Source organism: Peromyscus eremicus, chromosome 22, assembly GCF_949786415.1.
Source record: "Peromyscus eremicus chromosome 22, PerEre_H2_v1, whole genome shotgun sequence".
NCBI lineage: Eukaryota > Metazoa > Chordata > Mammalia > Rodentia > Cricetidae > Peromyscus > Peromyscus eremicus.
Window position 1 is genome coordinate 21,787,464 of NC_081437.1, and position 18,844 is coordinate 21,806,307.

The following is an 18,844-nucleotide window of genomic DNA, read 5'->3' on the forward strand; positions in this document are numbered from 1 at the left end:
TGTATGAGAATAGTTTCCTAGGCCACCAGGGACCGTGGCCTGTGATAAGCAGTATCCTATTTTGTAACATTGTTTTTGATCTACACAACTGTGGGTTGAGGGGGACATACTAGGAAAGGACTACAAAAAGAGGGTTGAAAATAATTTGGAAGGCAAAATAGTTATTTTATACTGTAGTCTCAGTGACAGTATTTGAGTGGTAATACTGTGGCCTAGTTGACATGTCAACTCTGAGAATTCATTGGATGAATTCAAAATTCTCAGTAACTCAGAGTTGCTAAGTATTTAGTGGCTCCTCCCACTTGCTAAGCCAGCGGAGGGTGTAAGAAACGGCCAACTCTATTAGGATTGTGTATCATATGATCTCATTTCATTTAGCAATCACGGGCTCTGGAAGAGGGGAAGAACTTCCCAGAAACATGGTAACAATCAAAAGAAAATAGTCATGTGGTCTTTTGCTGAGGTCCCCCCGGTTTTTGTTTTTTTTTTTTTTAAACATGGAAATACTTCTGTCATCAATATGGCTAGAATGCTCACAGATCAGTGGCCCAAAAATGAAGTGTGTTTTCCTTCTTGCCCACTTATCTGTGGCTGTTTTCCTGACAGATACCTTCCAGGGGACTCCAAGGTCTCCCCCCAACACTCTTTTTTGTTTTTTGTTTTTTGTTTTTTTTTTTTTTTGGTTTTTTGTTTGTTTGTTTGTTTTCGAGATAGTGTTTCTCTGTGTAGCTTTGCACCTTTCCTGGATCTCGCTCTGTAGACCAGGCTGGCCTCAAACTCACAAAGATCTGCCTGCCTCTGCCTCCCAAGTGCTGGGATTAAAGGCGTGTGCCACCACCGCCCAGCTCCCCCAACACTCTTAAATGAGTGTAAATGTCACTGGACGAGCTTGTGTGGTTCAGTCCTAGGCCATTTGTCTAGCTCAGTGGAAGGAGGCTTGGATCACCTATCTATGTGATTCCCTTAACAATGCCTATCACTGACGTATCTCAGATCGTAAAGTTTTGAGATCTCCTAATCTTGAATTTCTTCCAGCACTCATAAACACAATGGTCACAAGGGTCAGGGAGTAAGGAAGACTCTACTTTATCTGGTTTTTAGATGTGGAGATAGGTTCTAATGGATGGCAGATTCTAATGGATGGTTGCCATGACAGAAACACAATTTCGGGAGATTGCAGAACACAGATCCTCCTTTCAGAATGATAAGATTAAAGTATGGCTATTAAAACCTTCCAGCTGATAGTCTATCTTTATTTAGATATATGCCTATCTCTCTACATATATCTCTACGTCTCAGAATAAGGGTTTTTACTGTGGGAGGGCACACATATATAGATGATCATTCCTTTCGGCTGTTAAAGTCCACCAGTAAATAAATCAATAGGAATGCAGTGTCATCAAACACCGGAGCAAGACGTCTAAAGACTAAACTCATCTTCTTGTACGAGCTGCACCATTTCTGTGGGGCTTGGATGTGGTTTGGTCCTCCAAAGACTCAAGTCCTGGAGGCTTGGTCCTCAATATGGTGGTGTGGGGGAGGCAGAACTGAAGAGATGGACCTAATGCAAAGTAATCTGGTCACCGGGGGCTGGGGGGGCCGCCCTTGGACAGGGTTAATGCTGGCCTTGCAGGGTGAATTAGTTCTCATGAGAGTGGGTGGTTACAAATGAAGGTGACCCCAACACATGACTCGGTATGTCAATTCTCTTCTCATTTCTCTACCACATTTTAACTGTGCCACACGGGGCATCGCCAAAGAGACAGGACATCTAATGTTGGGTATTCAGGCTCTAAAACCACGGGGTAAACATGATTTCTTTTTAAGGTCCCAGCTTCAGGTATTTTGTTACAATAACAGATAACAGATTAAATATGATTGCCCACTTTGTTACATGACAGCTTTGAAGAATAAATTTTGTGTCCAGGCTTTGGCGAGAGGGAGACAATGTTACAACGGATGTCAGAGTCCTTATAGGTATTGTGACTTCTCCAAATTCAATTTTCTCTTTTCAGTAATCTATGTCAGAAGTTAACTTAGATCAGCTAGGACAGACACCCTGAACGGCTTATAGGAGATACTCAACAACTCGCCAGCAAATGAACAAACACACAAACTGAGAAGTGAGCATATTTAATTATCCTCCAATGCCCAGCATGAGAGCCTACAGCACTAACATCTTAGCTAAGGTTCTGAGTCATCTGGGTCCCATGAAGACCTTTGTGTGACTTCCCGTATGTACAGACATCATTTCCCAAGCTACTTCACCTGCCAAGAAAACTACAGTGCTTAAGTGGCTTCCTCTTTAGGAAGATTGTTAATGACCACCCAGAACATTCCATCTGTCTCATATTCAGAGCCCAGCAACATTTTAGAAATATAGTGAAGCCAGGAGTGATGGTCTACACCTTTGATCCCAGCACTCGGGAGGCAGGAGCAGGCGGATCTCTGCATTCGAGGCTAGCCTGGTCTACAGAGTGAGTTTCAAGACAGCCAGAGCTACATAGATAAAACCCTGTCTTGAGAGAGAGGGAGGGAAAGAGAGAGAAAGGAAAAGGAGAGAAACAGTGAGAAATGACACAAACGAATTCACCCATCAAGGTTTTAAGATAGGAACAATGCACTCACCAACCCTGAGGCTCCTTGCACAACAGGACCTGACATGGGGTCAATGCTCAATAAACACTTCCTGATAATGATGCTATTATTTTAGTTAAAGGATAATCAAGCATAAACATGACCTTATGGCCTCATGCAGGGCCATAAACACCGGCTTAGACCTTCTCACCCATCTTGATTCAGATCTTGGGAACCTTGCTGTCTTAAAGTTGCTCTGACTTGGATTTCAGCCCTCAAGTGAGTTGAGAACTCATGGAACACAACAGCCATGTACCTGTGGTGGGGATTGCGTCTGATGGGTCCTTGTCAGGACAGCTGAATTCTGTGCCTTCTCTCGCCTGGAATAAGACACACGGGGAAAAATAAATGCATCTACCAGAGTAGAGCCTGGGGATGGCGGGTGGTGGTGGTGGTGGGTGTTGGGCCTAGACATTGGAAAAGACCACTTACAATAAAAACAGAATAGAACTATCATGTCTGTTAAGATCTCTCTCAACCTCATAGCTCACTGTCCACAACACATTGCTCTGGTCTGTCTCCGCCTCCTCCACCTGAGCTTGAGCCTTTAATACTCTTGCTCAGAATGTTGCTGTCCTCAACGGTGTCCCCTCCTTCAGGCTGGAGGCCCCCTCCTCTCCATTCGCAGTGGTCTCTCTCTCTCAGGAAGACTTAACTGTGACCCTCCCCTGCCTCAATTCTCAGTGGAGTCAGGCCGTTCTGGGTAAGCTGTTTATCATTGTGTCCCCAAAGGTGAGAATGATGCTAAGCGTCACAGAAAATTAATATTATTTGTTGATTGGAGAAATAAACGGCTACCATATGCCAACCTCAGCATCAAATCTATTGATCCTACTCTAGTCTGTCTTTGACCAAAGCCTTGATACTCTCCCACACCTCTTAGACTTTGCCTAAGCCATTCTCCTTGTTTTCTCTTCCATTTTCTTACCCTTCTATCCACCAGGCTCATCCCTCATCATTCTTCAACACTGAGACCATGGGTAGGTACCTTTATGAAAGTTATCTTTAACTTTCTCAGTTGGGTTTTTTTCCTCTGTATTCCCAGAAGACCCGACACAAAATATTAATTCTAGTTGTTATTATAGTGTATGGCATTATATCATATAGTGTATGTCATGTTGTTATAGTGTATGTTATTATAGCATATGGCATTATATCATATAGTGTATGTCATGTTGTTACAGTGTATGTCATCGCTGGCTGGGGTGTCCATTTCTCTACCAAACCATGTTCCTTTTGGAGCGGCAGTGTATTCTAGTTGTGGTTTAAAGTCTCATGTCTAGAATCTATCCCCCTACTTAGTCACCTAACAGATCATACCTGGGCACTGTCCCCGAGTCCTTGCCTCTCTGAGCTTGCATTCTAGAGGTGTATAAGAGACTTAATAATGTATCCTGAGGAAAATTAGCAATACATAGAAAACAATACCAGCACTTCAATAGAAGCCACTGCATTCCAGACACAGAAATAAGCGCTTTCTATTTCTTAACGCACTTTAAAATTCTGGTAATATTATTACAGTCACTACTTCCCAATGAAAAATCCAAAGGCATGGGGAGGTTAAGGGCCTTGCTTATCAACACAGAGCCAGGATATGGAAGACTCTGGATTTGAACATAGAGCTCGTGGCTTCATCTCACTTGCCTGCTTCCCTCTAGATGCATCTATGATATTAGAAAATATGGGGGTCATTGGTAACTTGGGAATTGATCACATTGGGTCTCTTAAGAGTAGAAGTCCAGGCTACCACTTGGCGTGAGTGTTCCCATAGGGAGAGAAGAACCAAGTCATCTTTATCTACCTTTGTCCTGGTTCTCTGATAACAAAGACATCAAACTTTCGCTGTTTGAGTCCCTTGGGGAGTGCAAAGTGCCCTATCTAATCTCAGCAGGAAGAATCCAGGCGACTCTGAAATAAACCATAATCAAGACATAATGAGAGAGGTGAATAGTGTGGGTACAGGTCGACTTTAAGGCTCTCTGGTCCCCAAACTACCTGGGTTCCAGACCTCGCCTCACTTCTCCCCGCCATCCTGACAATTTTATTTTCTTTCTCCTCGGGTGAAAGGTTCAAGGACTAGCCAGAGATTTGTGAAGGGTTTGGGGTGTCTTGTCACAGTGCCACGGAACCCCAACACCTCATGATGCTGTGAGAGCTGCAGGGAGACAGGTCTAAGAGGGTGTGGATCCAGGCCACCAAAGGCAAGCCACACATACCCTTGAGGTCCTTCACTGCCCGCCCCCGCCCCCCCTCCGGTCGCTCTGGCTAAATTCCAGGTACCTGTTGCAGTTCCCATAACTGCAGCTTTCAGCATGCCCAGAAGCAAATGGAGTTTTCAGGACACAGAGAACCAAATGGAAGCTTACCAAGATACAAGGCTGTTGTTCCCTTACCTGAAGCCTTCCTATGGGTTTCAGCTGTTGGGCCTGGTAGTTGCTATTTCTGTAGGTGAACAGATAGGGGCTCTCCTGCAGAGAAAGGTGACAATGTAGCCATGACCCAGAGCTCTCCCATCTCATAATAATCAAACTCATCATCATCGATATGGTTGACTGGAACATTCACGCTGAAAGGTTTCAGGTGCGGGGGGAGGGGGGCGGGAGGTTCAAGAGAGACACTGAGGAGGAGTATTGGGGAGTAAGGAGCTCATTAAAAATGTTAGGAGTATCACAGGCAAGCAGACAGATACAGAATTGACGGTAAGGGCCTCCGAGGACAGTTCAGAGCCCAACACCAGAGAGAGACCCCACAGCATGGCAGGGTCTCTCAAGAGAGGTACAGAGCCCAAGCGGCGGAATGAGACTGGGGGAGGTTTCACAGTGTAAGCCTGCAAGCCAGACAGGAACCAGGAAAAAGGCTGGGGAAGAGGATGCGTGATCAATACTTCCTTGGCCATAAATGAGACCCTGGCCCCAGAGGTCTGTTAGCTAGGGACTTGGTAGGTGCCTGTCAGTCTCTGGGACTGGGAAAAGGCTGCTATGGGTGTTGTGGCCCAGGCAGTGGCTGGATTCTAACATGGCGTTCTTACATGCGAAGCCAAACCTCTTCCTACCGCTTTTCTTCTTGTTGGCTGTTGACCCCCTGAAGGTGGTTCCCGGGGCTTTGAAATGGCCCATTCCCAAGCTGGCCATCTCTGATGCTCCCTAGCTCTCTACCTCAGCGGTCTGTATCACCCGGCTAAACACATGTATCTGACAGAAGAGGATCTCACTGTAGGCTTCTTGGAAGCCATAGCAAAGAGGAAAAGAGGTTTGTCTAGACACAACAAACTTACTAATTCATCAAGAAGGCACCCCGCCCCCTGCCCCCAAATCAACCTGCATTCCACAAGAGAAGGAATTTCCATCACTGATGTTATTTCCTCATCCCTGTATTTGGAAAGACCACCTATATGTCTATTACATATTGGACACATATTTAGGATACAGCCTTCAAAACTCATTAGGAACTCATCAACTCTGCCTCCCGATGAAGAGGAAGGCCTCGAACTGGTACCTGGGGCCCCAAGAAAGTTAGAGGGACCATAGCTGGAGGCCAATAAGCTATGGTTTTGTTCCTGTGACATCCACAGTTATGGAGGGCCTTCACTCTGCTAGTACTGAGCTCACAGTCCATAGGAATAAGTTTTAGGATAGCTACATGTACAACCTATGCTCAAGCCCAGAGCAACAGACCCAAGATTCTCGGTGCTAATGTCTCAGCAAGACCCCACTTTTCAGTAAAGTCCACGTCGCCACCCACATCTCGCCTCGCCCAGTCCAGTGTCTCCTACCTTAGATGGACATTGCATCGTCTTTCTCTCTGCTGCATTGAATATCTCATCTTTGTGACCCACTGGTTTCATCTAGAAAAGAAGGTGACATCTAAAACAGAAGCCTCATGCAGGTAGCCCCCCCCCCCAGTACTCCTGAGATGAGCCCCTCCAACCAGGGAGTCCCCCAGAGTTTGAGTCTTGGATCAGTAGCCCCTTGCGGGCATTTCCAGCTCTGTCCTAGACTTAGGGGTTAAAAGCTCAGCTCTCAGGGGAGTGCAGCCTACATCTTCCTGGGGATTCAGTAGTGAAGACCACTGTGTGAGGGTGAGTGGGTTTTGGGGGGCTTTGTTTTTTGACAAGATTTCCTAGCCCATCTCCCCAGGAGTGCAGGAGGAGAGACTCAGCGTGATTTGGAGCAGGTATTCAAGGAAGACTGACATTGGTCTTCTGAATCCAAACAGATTATTTTGCAGTGGGTCACATGGCTTCCTGATCACCCTAGGGTGGTTATCATACTTGGCATCATGTCCTCCCCCTGTGTCCAGTTGGCTGGACACTGATGAAGATTTCCGTAGCAAGGACAGTCGAGGCAAGGAGGAAGGTCAAGCCTGAGCAGCATGTGAAAAGCACGTATCCTTTGTCCTGACTTCTTCCTGCCTGTAGCTACAATCTACATCAGTGATTCTCCACCTTCCTAATGCCGTGACCCTTTAATACAGTTCCTTGTGTTGTGGTGACCTCCGGCCATGAAATTATTTTTATTGCTACTTCATAACTGATTCTGCTACTGTTATGAATTGTAAATATCGGATATATAGGATATCTGATCTGTGAACCCCCCCCCCCAAAGGGGTTGCAACCCACAGGTTGAGAACCACCGATCTACATACACATAAACCCAGGTGCAATTAAAAAAGAAACACCACCCTCTGGATTGAAGTTTACACCACTGCAAAGGAAGTTAAATGGGTCCCAGTCTTTAGCTGGGGTATGGAGATAGAGTGACAGGGAATGCAGCTCGGCCCCCACACTCACAACAGGCTGGCTAGCAACTTGAGAATGAATGGCATGGTACCATGACCACCAAGGCCACCTGACAACAGACAGATGGTGCTCAGAACAGCAGCAGGTGGAATCATCACATCAGAACTTTGGCAAAGTGCCAGAGAAAGGGGGATGAAGGGGAATAAAGGCAATTGAAGAATTAGATGAAGAGTTTTTTTTGTTGCTTTTCTTCAGCGCTTGAGATCAAGATCATGCCCTCTGCATGCCAGGCAAGTGTCTACTACTGAGCCACATCCCCAGCCCAAGGGAGAATGTTTTTAAAACTTCCTTTTGTGGACTAGGGATGTATCTCAGTAGAGTGCTTGCCTAGCATGCTTGAGCCCTGGGTTTGATCCCAGTGCTGAATAAAGACCTAGTAAGTGCCTGTAATCCCAGCACCTTGGAGGCGGAGGGTCAGAAACTCTGGGTTATTCTCACTTACGTAGCAAGTTCAAGGCCAGCTTGGGCTACGTGAGATCCTGGATATGAGGGAGGCAGATATGAGAGAGACAGAGAGACAGAAAGAGACAGGGAGGAAGGGATGAGAGGGAGGGACAGGGAGAGAGAACTTAAAAAAACAAAACCAAAAAAACCACCCAGCAGTGGCTTGGAGGGATCAGTGTCCTTTGCACAAGCCTTTTCCCTCCTGTTTGGGAGCCCTTATCCTTTGCTCTCGACCCCACCACGCCCACAGTGCTGGGCTCTAGATCAGCTGTTCTCCTCTTCTCCCCTTACAAGGGCTTTGACAGGGATATAGTCAGCTACTGGCTTGGACACCCCTGTCTAGCTGGCACACGTATATAACCGTGAAGATTCAGATTCCCCTCAAGAGCTAATAATTCTGCCTTTGTGCCCCAGACACTGGGAGCCAGAAGAAACATTCAGGACTTGTGGCTTGTTCTGATCCAGTGGAAGGAGAGCCCGATAAGGGGGTATAGTTACAGTCACTTCTGGATAAGGAGTGGCAGTCTGCGTCTCCAAGCCTGGAGTTGGGGAGGAAACGGTCTCTCAAACTCTTTCAGTTTTATTTTGATGGTGGCCACTCCTAGAAACTGGGCCCAGGTGGTTCACAAAGGAAGCACTCGGGGGTGGGGATGGGGGGGAGGGCATGGCTAATGGCCAGGGTCAGGTGGTCAACTACACCGCATTTTTCTCCTCCTCCTCCTCAGTCTTTCAAGAAAGTCAGAATCTATGGGAGAATCTGGAAAGAAACCGCATCTATCCTAATGGAATGAATTCAACAGAACCCTTAATATCTTAATCTCCTAATCTTTTAAGGACCCCAGAGAAGGAGAGTTTACAGGTTTGTCCAATAAACCTGCTTCTTGTTTAGAACCTTATCTTAAAATGGGCTTGATGGTACACACCCATAATCTCAACATTTGGGAGGCTGAGGCAGGAGGATTGCTTATGTTTGAGGACAGCCTGGTTATAGAGTTGGGATCATGTCTCAAGGCCCAGGCAACAGCAAGCCTTAAGTTAAATGTTCCCGTATCAGTCACCCAGTGTTCTCACACCGGTTCTAACCCTGAATCCTCAGAGAAGATAGGAAAACCCAATGACTTCACATAACCCCTCTTCCTCCACCACCCACTGCTGCACACAAAGGCACTATCCCCCCCCACCCCCCCGGGGGGGGTAAGGCATCTGTCCCTGGTCTCATCCTTGCTTTATGCTCCATCTTCTGGTCCCTTAATTGCTAAGAGTCTCCTCCAGTCTGCTCTGTCACCATGAAATTAGCTAGTACGTGGGATGGATGAGGGTGATCTTAAGATCTCTGGAGGCTGGGGAAATGGCTCAGCGGGAAAAGGCACTGGCCACCGAGCCTGGCACGTGTCTGGCAGGTGGTCCTCTGGCCTTCAAATGCACATCGCAGCTCATCCCCTCCCCTCAAAAAACAAATGCAGTACATTTTTAAAAACCAGATCTGAAAAGAGTTCTGAAGTATGAACACTTCTTACATTCTCTTCCCTGCCTGGTGGCGCTAGCACCTTGCTGTGGGTGTTATGATTGCTGGAAGGACCTGGGATTTAACGTCCCCATGGGTGTGTCCCTTCATTACCACTATACAAGAATTCTCAGAATTTGCAGAGGAAGCAGCAGAAAGATCCCAGAGAGCGTGAGTTCTGCCCAAGCACAAATCTTCTTCAGCTTTGTATAAGGGGTACAAGCAGCAGCCAGGGCTGGGACCAGGCAAATCCTGCACCTGGGAGAGTTCTAGTCCAGGTGTGTGCAGACAAAACCACCACTCACCACCTCTGCATAGGTGTGCTGCTTAGAGTTCACACCTGCGGTCTGCAGGCACGGAAGACAGACGTTGATGTGGCCCGTGCACGTGGCTCTGTGGGCTGCAGAGCAGAGGTTCCTTTCCACACTGATGTGCCCCGGGTGTGTGGTCAGGAGAATGGCAGATGAGGGTCCCCGAGATTACAGCAGTTCCTCTTACCCCCACCACCTGCCTAGGAGGAAAGCCCTCTTCCCCCGAGCTCTGTGTCTGAATGTGGCCTAGAACAAGTCAAATACTCCTGGGAACTGGCCTCAATGGTTTTTGGGTAAGCTAACCACAAACCAGGGCCTCCAGCTTCCCCATGCTCTCAAGGGACCGCAGCAGCACTGAAAGAGATGTAGGGAGCCCACGGGCTCCCATTCCTTCACAAGCCCTCTGAGGCTAGCTGAAGGTCATTAAATTCTCTTGGCAGAGGAGAGAAAAAAAAAGTCTCTCTGTCAAGAAACAGCCAGAAGTGGGCCTGGGGCCAGAACACTTTGACACCCTTTGCCTTGCCCTAACCTGTCACATTCCAGATCGTTCACGGGCAGATTCAAGCCTGCAGGAGCCGTGGGTGGGTTCGAGCAGAGTGGTGGGTGGCCTGGTATTTTGCCCGTGAGCAAACTGGGGAACTGAAATACTTGGGGGACTCCTCTCTCCCTTTCTGGGCTACAGGCACCTTGAGGGGCTTAGTGGGAAGCTGTGGGCTTGCGGGTGTTTGGACAGGTCTGGAGAGAGACCGGTGACCGCCCGCCTAGGACAACTGTCACCTCCTCCGTGAAGCCCTCTTCTTGGCACTTGCTGTACCCCAGGCCCTTGGCCTTAAAGGAGAGACCTCGGTTTCCCTCTGGGCACTTGCTTGCTCCTCGTGACCCTTGAGCAGGTGAGAGGAAACTGGGCCAGTAGCATGGGAATGTCCCTTGGCCGCCTGATAAACTGGTTATCACCATTACTGCTGCCAACACCGAGGACATCCACAGCAGGAGAAAGGGAAAGGACCCCGCCCTGACATGCTCTCATCAGCTGTTCCTGAGTTCCTGGACTCGTCTGTGCTCTGGGTCCCATCGTCCCCATACCTTCTCTCTGCCACTCACCGCTGGATTCATTATCCCCACACCCCTTGCTCACAGAGGTCCTCTTGCCGAGGATGTCTGCCCTGCCCTCCTCCCACACACCACTTCAAATTCACTTTGCATCCCATCTTCAGGGCCCCTCCTGACCTCGTGGCCCATATTGAGTTTGGGGAACTGCCAGCACATCCCTGCTGGCCCAGGTGCACGTGCCCTGTTCTAGTTACTGGTCCCTTCCCAGCTAGACCTTAAGGTCCTGGTGTCCCCTGTCCCCTCTAGTACTAGGCAGGGCAGAGTGAGGTCATACACTTGTTGGCTGAGGAAGCATAGCATGGTAGAGGCCTGAGGTTTGGCTGAGGTGGTACAGTCAACCCTATCTCCTTGAGAGAGGGTGACAGGAAGACAGTGAGTTCTGTGCTCTTCATGGAAGAAAGGCTAGCAGAAGTTCTCAACCTGTGGATTGCCTTTTAGCAAACCTCTATCTCAAAAAAAATATATATATATATATTACAATTCGTAACAGCAGCAAAATGACAGTTATGAAGTAGCAATGAAAATAATTTTATGGTTGGGGGTCACCACAACATGAGGAATTGTACTAAAGGGTCACAGCATTAGGAAGGTTGAGAACCACTGGTAAGGAATTATCCCAACCCAGCACCTGCCCTACCAGCAAATGCCTTTGGAAAAGGCCTTGGGTTTCATCGACAAAGGGCAAAGTGTTTCACATAATGGGGTCACTACCACTGTTCCCTAACTGCCCTGCTCTGATCTCCACAGGTCACCTTAGACTAATACTCCACGCAGCTCACCAGTAGGAGAAAAAGAGTGAAATGTTTCTAATCCAAGGAAGAAGAAAAACCAATTTACATTGCTGGGATTCTAAAGACAGGGCCGCGTGGATGGGGAGACAATGGTAAAGAAGCTCCCTGAAAGGACATCAAGCTTTGGGGTACCTTCCATCCACTAAGAATCCCAAAGGCCCTGGGGAATCTTTGGGGACCTGGGAAAGTCCATCAATGTCACCCTATGGAGAGCAACAGAATCTATGACATCAATGGTGAGACACGCTGAATGGGTGGGGTCAGGGGTCATGTGTTTCGTGTGCGGGGGAGTTGATACCCTGAATTGATGCAGGCATGAAAGGCGGGATCGAATTCGAGCCCCGGTCATCTCTCTGAAGACCGTGATGGCTCTAGGTACTACCTATACCTTTAAACCTGCATGGTGCCACATGAGTAAGCGAAGTGAGTAGGAACTGCAAGGTGGCCTGTGCCCTGAAATGAAACTTGAAGCCAACCTCTAGGGACACGGCTCTGCCTCTGGGGAAAGCAGGATGGAGCTCCCCACCAGCTTCTGTCATTGGTAGGTCAAGATTCTGGGGTCAAACTTGGCCAGCATCTCCACTAGCGTCCCGCACCTGTTCCTTGGTGCCGTGGGCAGAGCGATGCAGTGACTGTCCCTTTGTGAATCAGCCCACAGGCTGGCGTGAGCCTCCCATCTCCACACTTACCATGCTGTTCCAGATCCTGAGGGCGAGTGTGCTGGGATCCTGGGGTGAGGACCTCTCCTGGAAGAGAATAAGGTAAGAAAGGACTCTGTCACTCGCCCCTCGCCCCCAGGATATGATGGCCTCTACATACTGATTGATCCATGTGAACAGGGCCATGGCCCATCCAGCTCTGTCCCCTAGTCCTTCCTTAATGAGTATAGGAGCACTGTCTGGGGTTAGGGTTTGGAGGTCAGGGCCAGCATGGAGAAGGTAAGTCTCCAATTGTTCTGTATTATTATGGTGCTTCCAAAACTGAACTCAGAACAGGAACAGGTGACAGGGAGGCGACTCAGTTGAGGCATGAGGCATGGGAAGGGGTTCCTTTCCTCCTTATGAACCAGGACTTCGAACAGCAGGTGCGTCTTGGAGGTACACAATGAAGTCAACAGGCAGGAGCTGGGAGCTGCTCCCAGACACAGCCCGGAAGGCTCAGGAGCTACAGAGACCCTGGTAGGCAGGCACATCTCTCCTTCAGTGCTATACACTCCAGACAGTCCCTTGACCAATGAGTGACCTTGGGGAGGAAGGCGCAGATGCCTCTCCCCAGGGATGGAGGTAGAAGAGCACACAGAGGGAAAAGCTAGAGGTAGTGATCTTGAAAATGCCATCCTTAATAACCACAAAGGTGGAAGGTACCGAGGGCTTCCCAAGCTCCAGGCCCCGAGCTCTTCCCATGTGTTAGCTCATGGGATCCTGACGTCCACTCCAGGTGGATGGAATACTAGTAACAGCCCTCGTTTGACAGATGTAAAACCGAGGCACGGAGATGTCAAGCCTGAAGTCACACAGTTGGCCCATTCCAGAAGCAGGGCTTTAGGCCAGGCTATCAGCCCCGAGGCCCTGCTTTTCACTTTGGAGCTACCCTGTCCTTCAGAATCTGCCTACGTGAGGGAATTGCATGAGAAAGGGCGAGAGAGTGCTGTGGTATTGTCTCAGACTGTACATCTGATATTGGGTAAAGGCTGGGGATTCTCTGGAGGAGAGGGGAGGAGGAGGAAGTGGGGGAGGGGGAGGCAGGTGTGTGGCCCAGGCTTCCTCCCCATCTACTATCTATACTCACGATGCCTCACATGGCTCACTCACCGAAGGCGGGTCTACCTCAGAGAAGAAAGGCTGGAAAACCACTGTGAAGGACTCATGCTTGTTGAACTTGCTGGAGGCCAGGAGATCTTGCCAGGTTTCCTGAGGAAGCGAGAAGAGAGCGCATGTGCAAGAGCCCAAGCCAGCCCGAGTGTTTAGCACACCAGGACCCCTCACTCAACCACCTCCACACATGACAGACAACTGTGTGCTGCTTGGAAGGCCCACCCCTCTTTGCCTTACACTTTGGGGCTCTTGAGGACTGAAATTGAGTATTCCCTTGTCTCTGAAGCCCCAGCACTAGGGCATACCAGATTGAGAGCTGGAGTCTCTTCTCTGGAAACACAAGAAGTGCAGGGCAGCCCCGCATGCCAAGGAGGAGCCGCCATGGTCTCATTGGGGGCTAGGTCTGCAGAGGCATGTGCCATTAGATCCCGCCCCCCCCCCCAATCATATCAAAAGTAGACAGTGCTGCACAACTGTACTCACAACTTAGTTGAATGCAAATAATGTTAACACATGTCAGCGGGCACTGTATTTTGAGCTGTTTACCAGCAAGGATAGTGGTTTTCACTGAGCCCACTATACCCTACAAACTTGGCCTCTTGGTCAACTAAAATGTATGGCTTCAGGAGCCGTGGCTTGCCTCCATACAGGCACCATCTGTATGGTGTGTATGGTGGGGATTCTGTGGAGGAGAGGAGGAAGAGGCAGGGGCAGGTATGTGGTCCAGGCTTCTTTTCCATCTACTATCCATACTCTCAATGCCTCACATAGCTCAATCACCGAGGTGGTTCTATCTCATAAAAGAAAGGCTGGGGAGCCACACATGTAGCAGTGCCAGTAACAATGACAGCAAAAAAAAAACAAAAAAAAAACAAAAAACAAAAATTTCAGAATGAATGAGCCAAACTCTTCACTAGCGGTTGTCAGCATGATCGTCCGCTCCCACACAGGCTGTGCCTCTCCTTTGTTCTAACAGTAAGGACTCATCACAGGGAGTACCATGAAGGTACCTCTCCTTGGCTCCCAGCAGTCCTGAATTCAGCCACGTCTTGCTAGAGCTAGTTAGCTCTTTGCCCCCCCCCCCCACCATCCCTGTTTGCCTCCTCCACACTCCCTCGCCCCCGTGAACCAGCAGCTCAGGTTCCACGTGGGACTCACCTGATAGGACCACTGCATGACAGCCTTGGACAACTTCGTGGTCTCCTCCGAGCAACTGCAAAGCTCTGGTGCAGGGCTGCGGATCAAAAGGAGCCAGGCATGATCGATTACGCTGGTGGGATAGAGGTATGCAGAGGGCCTCCAACAGAGTGTGTGTGTGTGACTGGGGGTGCAGCGAGTTGCTTAGCAAGAGGAGAGGGGAAGTGGTGGATTGAGAGAGTGTAGAAGAGGCAAGTGGTGAGTAGGAAGATTAGGGTGTATCTCAGTTAGGGTTACAAGTGTTGTGATTAAAGCAACTGGGGGAGGAAGGGGTTTACTGGCCTGATATATTTGGAATCCCAGTCCATTGAGGGAAATCAGGACAGGAACTCAAACAGGGCAGGAACCTAGAGGCAGGAGCTGATGCAGAGACCATGGAGGAGTGCTGCTTACTGTCTTGCTCCTCATGGCTTGCTCAGCCTGCTTTCTTATAGAACCCAGGACCCCTAGCTCAAGGATGGCCCCACCCACAGTGGGCTGGGCCCTCCCCCATCAATCACTAATTAAAAAAATGCCCCACAGGCTTGCTACAGCCCCGTCTTATGGAGGCATTTTCTCAGAAAGGGTTTCCTCCTCTCAGATGACTCTGGCTGGGTCAAGAGGACATAAAACTAGCTAGCATAACTGACCCCTTGTCCACATGACACACAACACATCACTGTTATGTCATAATCTTTCCTTTCTTGTTCATCTCATATTAATATATCACATTATAAACCATATTACAAAATTAAAAGTCTCATAGTCTTTACAAATTCAAAACACTTCAAAATTCAGTCTCTTAGAAAAAAAAAATCCAAAGTCTCCTTTAAAACACAAAGCCTCCCTAAAACTCCAAAATCTCTTTAAAAGTTCAAAGTCTCTCAACTATGGGCTCCTGTAAAATCAAAACAAGTTAAATACTTTCTTACTTCAAGAGGGACAAACCAGGACACAGTTACACTCTGAACAGAGCAAAGCCACACTCACTGTATAAATGACTCAGTCTCCAATGTCTGGGATCCACTCACAATTTTCTGGGGTCCTCCAAAGGGGCTGGGTCATTTATCCCGCTCTGCCCTCTGCAATACATATGGATCATCTCCTAAGCTCAGACCGGCTCTACTCCAAGGCCTGCTGTCCTTGGCACCTCCAAAATTCTGGGGTCACTTGCTGCAACTGGACTGCACCGATAACCTCTCCTCTACTGGGCTCTTCTTCAGGAACTCCATCCTCCCATACAGTGCCAAACTCCAGCCATTCTCCATGACCCCTTCATGCCTTCAAAACTAGTACCACCTCGGTGACTCTTACACTACCAAGTCCGGCTGCCAGCACAAGGTACAACCTCGGCCGCCTCTGGAACACAGTTTCTGTGTGCTCTCAAGCAACGCTCCCCAGAAGATTTCACCTCAGTCATGCTGCTCTCTTTCTTAATCACGGCTAATTTCTCAGCTCCAGCTGATCCGCATCAATTGTCCAAGCAAGGCAAAGATTTCACTTTAGTTTCACACAACACTTCTGGGATCTTGTTCATCACAGCTGATTCTCCAGCCCCAGCTGACCAGAACCACGGATTTCTTAATTCAAAATATGCAATGGCCCCAATGGTGTCTTTAAGTGATTCGCAAACTTCCTTTTGAAACGTCACAAGCCAGACCTCTGTCGTCTGCCCGGTTCTCAGGTTCATCCTCCAAGTTCTCACAATGTGCTAACCTTTGAAGACTGAATGGTTTTTCTAATCCAAAGTTCCAAAGTGTTCCCACAATCCCCCACCCCCAAACAACATGGTCAGGTCTATCACAGGACTACTCCTACAAACCTGGTACCAATTTCTCTCAGGGTTATTACTGCTGTGGAAACACCCTGACTAAAAGCAACTTGAGGAGAAAAGGACTTATGTGGCTTACAGATCTTGAATCAGTCCACTGAGGGAAGTCAGGGCAGGAACTCAACCAGGGCAGGAACCTGGAGCCAGGAGCTGATGCAGAGGCCATGGAGGGATGCTGCTTACTGTTTTGCTCCTCATGGCTTGCTCAGCCTGCTTTATTATAGAACCCAGGACCACCCACCATGGGCTGGGCCCTCCCCCATCAATCACTAATTAAGAAAATGCCCTACAGGCTTGCCTGCAGCCCAATCTTATGGAGGCATTTTCTCAGTTAGGGCTCCCTCCTCTCAGATGACTCTAGCTTGTGTCAAGTTGAAACAAATCCACAAATCGCCAGCTCAGGGTGGAAGGCACCCCATGGGGCCCTTGTCCACAGGGTCAGGATATGCTATGAAGATGTTCTTCCTTTCCTTTCCACGCGCTCCCCACCTCAGAAACCCACACCCCATCATTTCTCTCCTAGTCTACTTTTACCTTCCTTCCCCTTCAAATCCCCTCTTCCTTTCTCAGCTGCTCTCATTCTGACTTTTTTCATATGAACCTCTTTTTCAGCACCAAATACCAGATTCTGAGAAAATTCTGAGAAATTTCAGAAATACACGAGAACCAAGTTCTGAAGCATTAAAATATATTTAGGTTATTTTTTTTTTTACCTAGTCACTAATACTTCTTGTGGCAAGAATATTTTGCCAAACTCGCACGGGTTTGTGGTTGTTTTGTTGAAGACTGTATCTCACATAGAAGCTAGGCTTGCTTCCAACTTGTTGCACCCAGCTTTGCCCTTCTGACCCTCCTCTCTATCTCCAAGGGCAGCAGCTACTGATGTGAATCACCATGCCTAGTTTTATGCAGTGCTGGAGACCGAACCCCGGGTGCCAGGCGAGCACTCTACCAACTGTGGTTTAAAGCCTCAAATCAGTTGGGGTGGGGGTGGGGCTCTGCCACTGCATCAACCAAATTAAATATTGCAACATCCCCACTGGCTCTGCCACTCACTAGTACGTGAGCGAGACAGCTACTGAAGTCCCCAGGCTCCGTGCGTGGGTCTCCCCAGGGGATCGATGTATGTGGAGAGCCTGTGCAGTACCAGCATGTAACAACCACAATCACACACAAGGGATGATGCCTCTTCTGCCTCTATTTTCTTTTTCTCTTTACCTGAACCCAGTCTCTTGATGCGGATGAGACATGGCCAAAACCTCAGAGAGATCCACCAAATTCACAAATGCTCGTGGGACCTAGGGGTTACAAAGAGACGTTAAGGGATAGGAAGGGACACGAGCATTTGCCGGGCGCTGCCTTGGCTGCCGTGGCCGTCTCTGGGCTCTCTGCAACCCTGGGGGCCTCGTTTGGGGGCCACCCTTTTAGAGGGTTTGGATGAGGCTGGTCCAAAGCCGTCACCCCTCCAGCTGTGCATCTTAGAAATGCAGCTGCCGCTCTCTCTGGTGGTCAGTGCAGCCCCGATCCTGGGGTAGCACGGAGCCCAGGGGAAGGTGAGCCACAGCCCCCCATTCTTGGGTGCTCAGAACCTGCGGCTTCTAGGAGGGCCAGCCTCAGTCAGAACGCAAGGGCACTGAGGCCTCCAAGGGCTGCCAAGCTCCTCTCAGGAGCGCCCCTTTTTAAGGTGGTGAGAAGACGGGGTCCTTCGAGCCTTCCATGTCTCAGGGTCTCATTGTCTCACACAGAAGTCCATTTACCCCACTCCAGCAAACGCCACTGGGAGCCAATCCAATCCCACCTCAGCTTCCCCGGAGAAGGGCTTCAGGGGCCACCCAAACTGATGCTCGCCTCGTGTTCCACGTCCCAGGGCCCCAGGGGCTGGGGAGCCACCGCCTCACCTCTCGGTGCAGGTAATCCAGGATCTCACACAGGTTGTCCATGCGCCTCATCAAACGGCTTTTCTGTAAGAGAAGAACCGGGCTGAGCCAGGGCGGCCACAGGGAGGACGTGAGGCCCAGGGACCCAGACTCAGGTGAGCTCACAGAGACCGGGACCGGTGCCTCCTGGAGATCGTGCTTCCCTACAAGGTTAGAATCCCGGAGCCGTGCCATTTTGGTCTGGGCTCTGGGTCCAGTCTCTATTTCTCTAACCCATACTCCACTGGAAAAACAGTCAACCTCTCACGAGGGAGGCGTTTACCCACAAGCCCAAGGTTGGAACATGATAAGAAACACTGTGGTGACTCTGATGCTCCCGGTAGAGGGTGGGACACATTCCCGAGGGCTGAGGGGGTTGTTTTTATCTGAAGAAAATCAGATCTGAAGAGGGAACATCACCAGCCTGGATTTAAGGACCTAGACAGATCTCAAAACTTCCAAAAGGGGACCTGGCAAGATTGCTCAGTGAATAAAAGGCTTCTGCCACCAAG

The 18,844-nt window shown here is 49.1% G+C and overlaps 1 protein-coding gene across 1 annotated transcript in view; it reads right to left on the reverse strand.

Annotated features, from left to right (window-relative positions):
• The window catches only part of Plb1 (phospholipase B1), an 88,188-nt gene extending 69,591 nt beyond the window's left edge, over positions 1-18,597 (reverse strand). Inside the window, exons 1-8 of the mRNA XM_059248343.1 lie at positions 18,315-18,597; positions 17,635-17,714; positions 14,568-14,643; positions 13,407-13,505; positions 12,285-12,341; positions 6,410-6,481; positions 5,031-5,105; positions 2,894-2,957 (exon numbers count right to left, since the gene is read on the reverse strand). Of these exons, the coding sequence (XP_059104326.1) occupies positions 2,894-2,957; positions 5,031-5,105; positions 6,410-6,481; positions 12,285-12,341; positions 13,407-13,505; positions 14,568-14,643; positions 17,635-17,714; positions 18,315-18,527 (736 nt within the window). The 5' untranslated portion in view covers positions 18,528-18,597. The remainder of the gene's footprint in view (positions 1-2,893; positions 2,958-5,030; positions 5,106-6,409; positions 6,482-12,284; positions 12,342-13,406; positions 13,506-14,567; positions 14,644-17,634; positions 17,715-18,314) is intronic.
• Between the last annotated feature and the right edge of the window lie 247 nt (positions 18,598-18,844).